The sequence below is a fragment of the Myotis davidii genome, unplaced genomic scaffold, assembly GCF_000327345.1.
Source record: "Myotis davidii unplaced genomic scaffold, ASM32734v1 scaffold411, whole genome shotgun sequence".
Classification (NCBI taxonomy): Eukaryota; Metazoa; Chordata; class Mammalia; order Chiroptera; family Vespertilionidae; genus Myotis; species Myotis davidii.
In genome coordinates, this window is record NW_006282917.1 from 985462 (window position 1) to 987399 (window position 1938).

At 49.1% G+C, this 1938-nt stretch overlaps 1 protein-coding gene across 1 annotated transcript in view; it reads right to left on the bottom strand.

The window, feature by feature from the left end:
* The window catches only part of LOC102758300 (F-box/WD repeat-containing protein 12-like), a 14524-nt gene that overhangs the window by 8441 nt on the left and 4145 nt on the right, over positions 1–1938 (bottom strand). The window contains exon 2 of the mRNA XM_015561931.1: positions 230–568. Within this exon, the coding sequence (XP_015417417.1) occupies positions 230–568 (339 nt within the window). The remainder of the gene's footprint in view (positions 1–229; positions 569–1938) is intronic.

Below are 1938 nucleotides of genomic sequence, written 5' to 3' on the forward strand. Positions count from 1 at the left end.
GCACTCGAAGTGGCCAAGAGACTCATCTGACTCCCAAGGCCGCGGACGGGCATGCTAGGCCTGAACGAGGTCAAGGTAAAGAAGGAAGGAAGGCCATGTTTGCGTGATGCTGGGGGAGCCAAGATCCCGAGGCCCGGGGAGTGAGGGGAGGGGGGGTCTTAGTGTGGTCATTTCAGACAGAGCCACGGAGGGGGCAGCAGGAGAGGGAGGGGAGGCGGGGAGCACTCACCCTGCTCACCTGGCCCGCCCGCAGCAAGCTGGCGGCATCCAGGAAGGAGAAGATGTGCCGCATGGGCACGTCAGGCAACTGCATCTCCAGCTCCTGTGGCCGAGCCCACAGCCAGGCTCCTCTCCGCTCGGCAGGCTGCTCTGCATTTAACAGCGCAGCCACCTGCCCTGGGAGGATTCCCACCCGCAGCCCATGGGGCCTGGAGAGGAACAGGTTGCAGGTGCACCGGCCGGCAGCGGCCTCCACTTCTACCTTCTGATGAGCAGGCGTACTTACTTCAAGGAAGTTCAAGTTACCAGTTCGTTCTTTAGTGGCCGCGACTTTCCCAGGTATGTTTGCCTACCGCAAAGTCACTTTTTTGCTTGACTCGTGATTTTTGACCTTTCCTATTTAAAGCTGTGAATTAACTTTTCTCTCTCTTTTTTTTATTGTCTAAAGTTTGACATATGTCTCCTTTTTCTCCGATTGACCCCCCGCAGCCACTCCCACCCCAGGCAAGCCCCCACTGCCCCAGTGTCTGTGTCCCTTGGTTCTGAATTTTTGTTTTAAGTCTTGACTTTTAATACATGCAACCCCTCTAAATGGATATTATTCTGTCATTTAGTGGGGCGGCAAAATGATGGCTATGGAATGAAGGTCATCATATGGCATCTCTCAAAAAAAAGCCCTAGTGTCTTGTCTGTTGGTTATGCTAATATGCATGCCTACAAGTCCTTTGGTTGCTCTCTAATGCCACCCCCCCACCCACCCGCCCCTGCCATTTGTCTCTGGATCTGTTTTTGTTCATCAGTTTATGTTGTTCATTATTTTCCATAAATGAGTGAGGTCATGTGATATTTATCTTTCTCTGACTGGCTTATTTCACTTAGCATAATGCTCTCCAGTTCCGTCCATGCTGTTGCAAATGGTAAGAACGCCTTCTTTATTACAGCAGCGTAGTACTCCATTGTGCAGATGTATCAGTTTTTAATCTACTCATCTGCTGATGGGCACGTAGGCTGTACACGTAGGCTGTTTCCAAATCTTAGCTTTGGTGAATTGTGCTGCATATATCCTTTCTGATGGGTGTTTCTGGTTTCTTGTGAATTAACTTTTTCTGTATGGATTTCCAGCTGACATAGCAGCACATACTGAAAAGGTCATTTAGGGATTGAGAAGTACAGCTGGGCCCTGACCGGTTTGGCTCAGTGGATGGAGCATCGGCCTGTGGACTCAAGGGTCCTAGGTTCGATTCCGGTCAAGGGCATGTACCTTGGTTGCGGGCACATCCCCGGTAGGGAGTGTGCAGGAGGTGGCTGATCGATGTTTCTCTCTCATCGATGTTTCTAAATATCCCTCTCCCTTCCTCTGTAAAAAACCAATAAAATATGTATATTTTTTTAAAAGTACAGGTGGGTAGTTACAAAACAGTTGTTGGGACGTACAGTACAGCGTAGGGAATAGTCAGTGATATTGTAGTAAGTGTATGGGGCCAGGTGGGGACTGGAAAATCAAGGGGAACACTCTGGAAAGTATATGATTGTCTAACCCAGGGGTGGGCAAACTTTTTGACTCGAGGGCCACAATGGGTTCTTAAACTGGACCGGAGGGCCGGAACAAAAGCATGGATGGAGTGTTTGTGTGAACTAATATAAATTCAAAGTAAACATCCTATCTAATAAAAGAGAAACATGGTAATTGGCGTACGACCGCTACCCTTCCCATTGGCT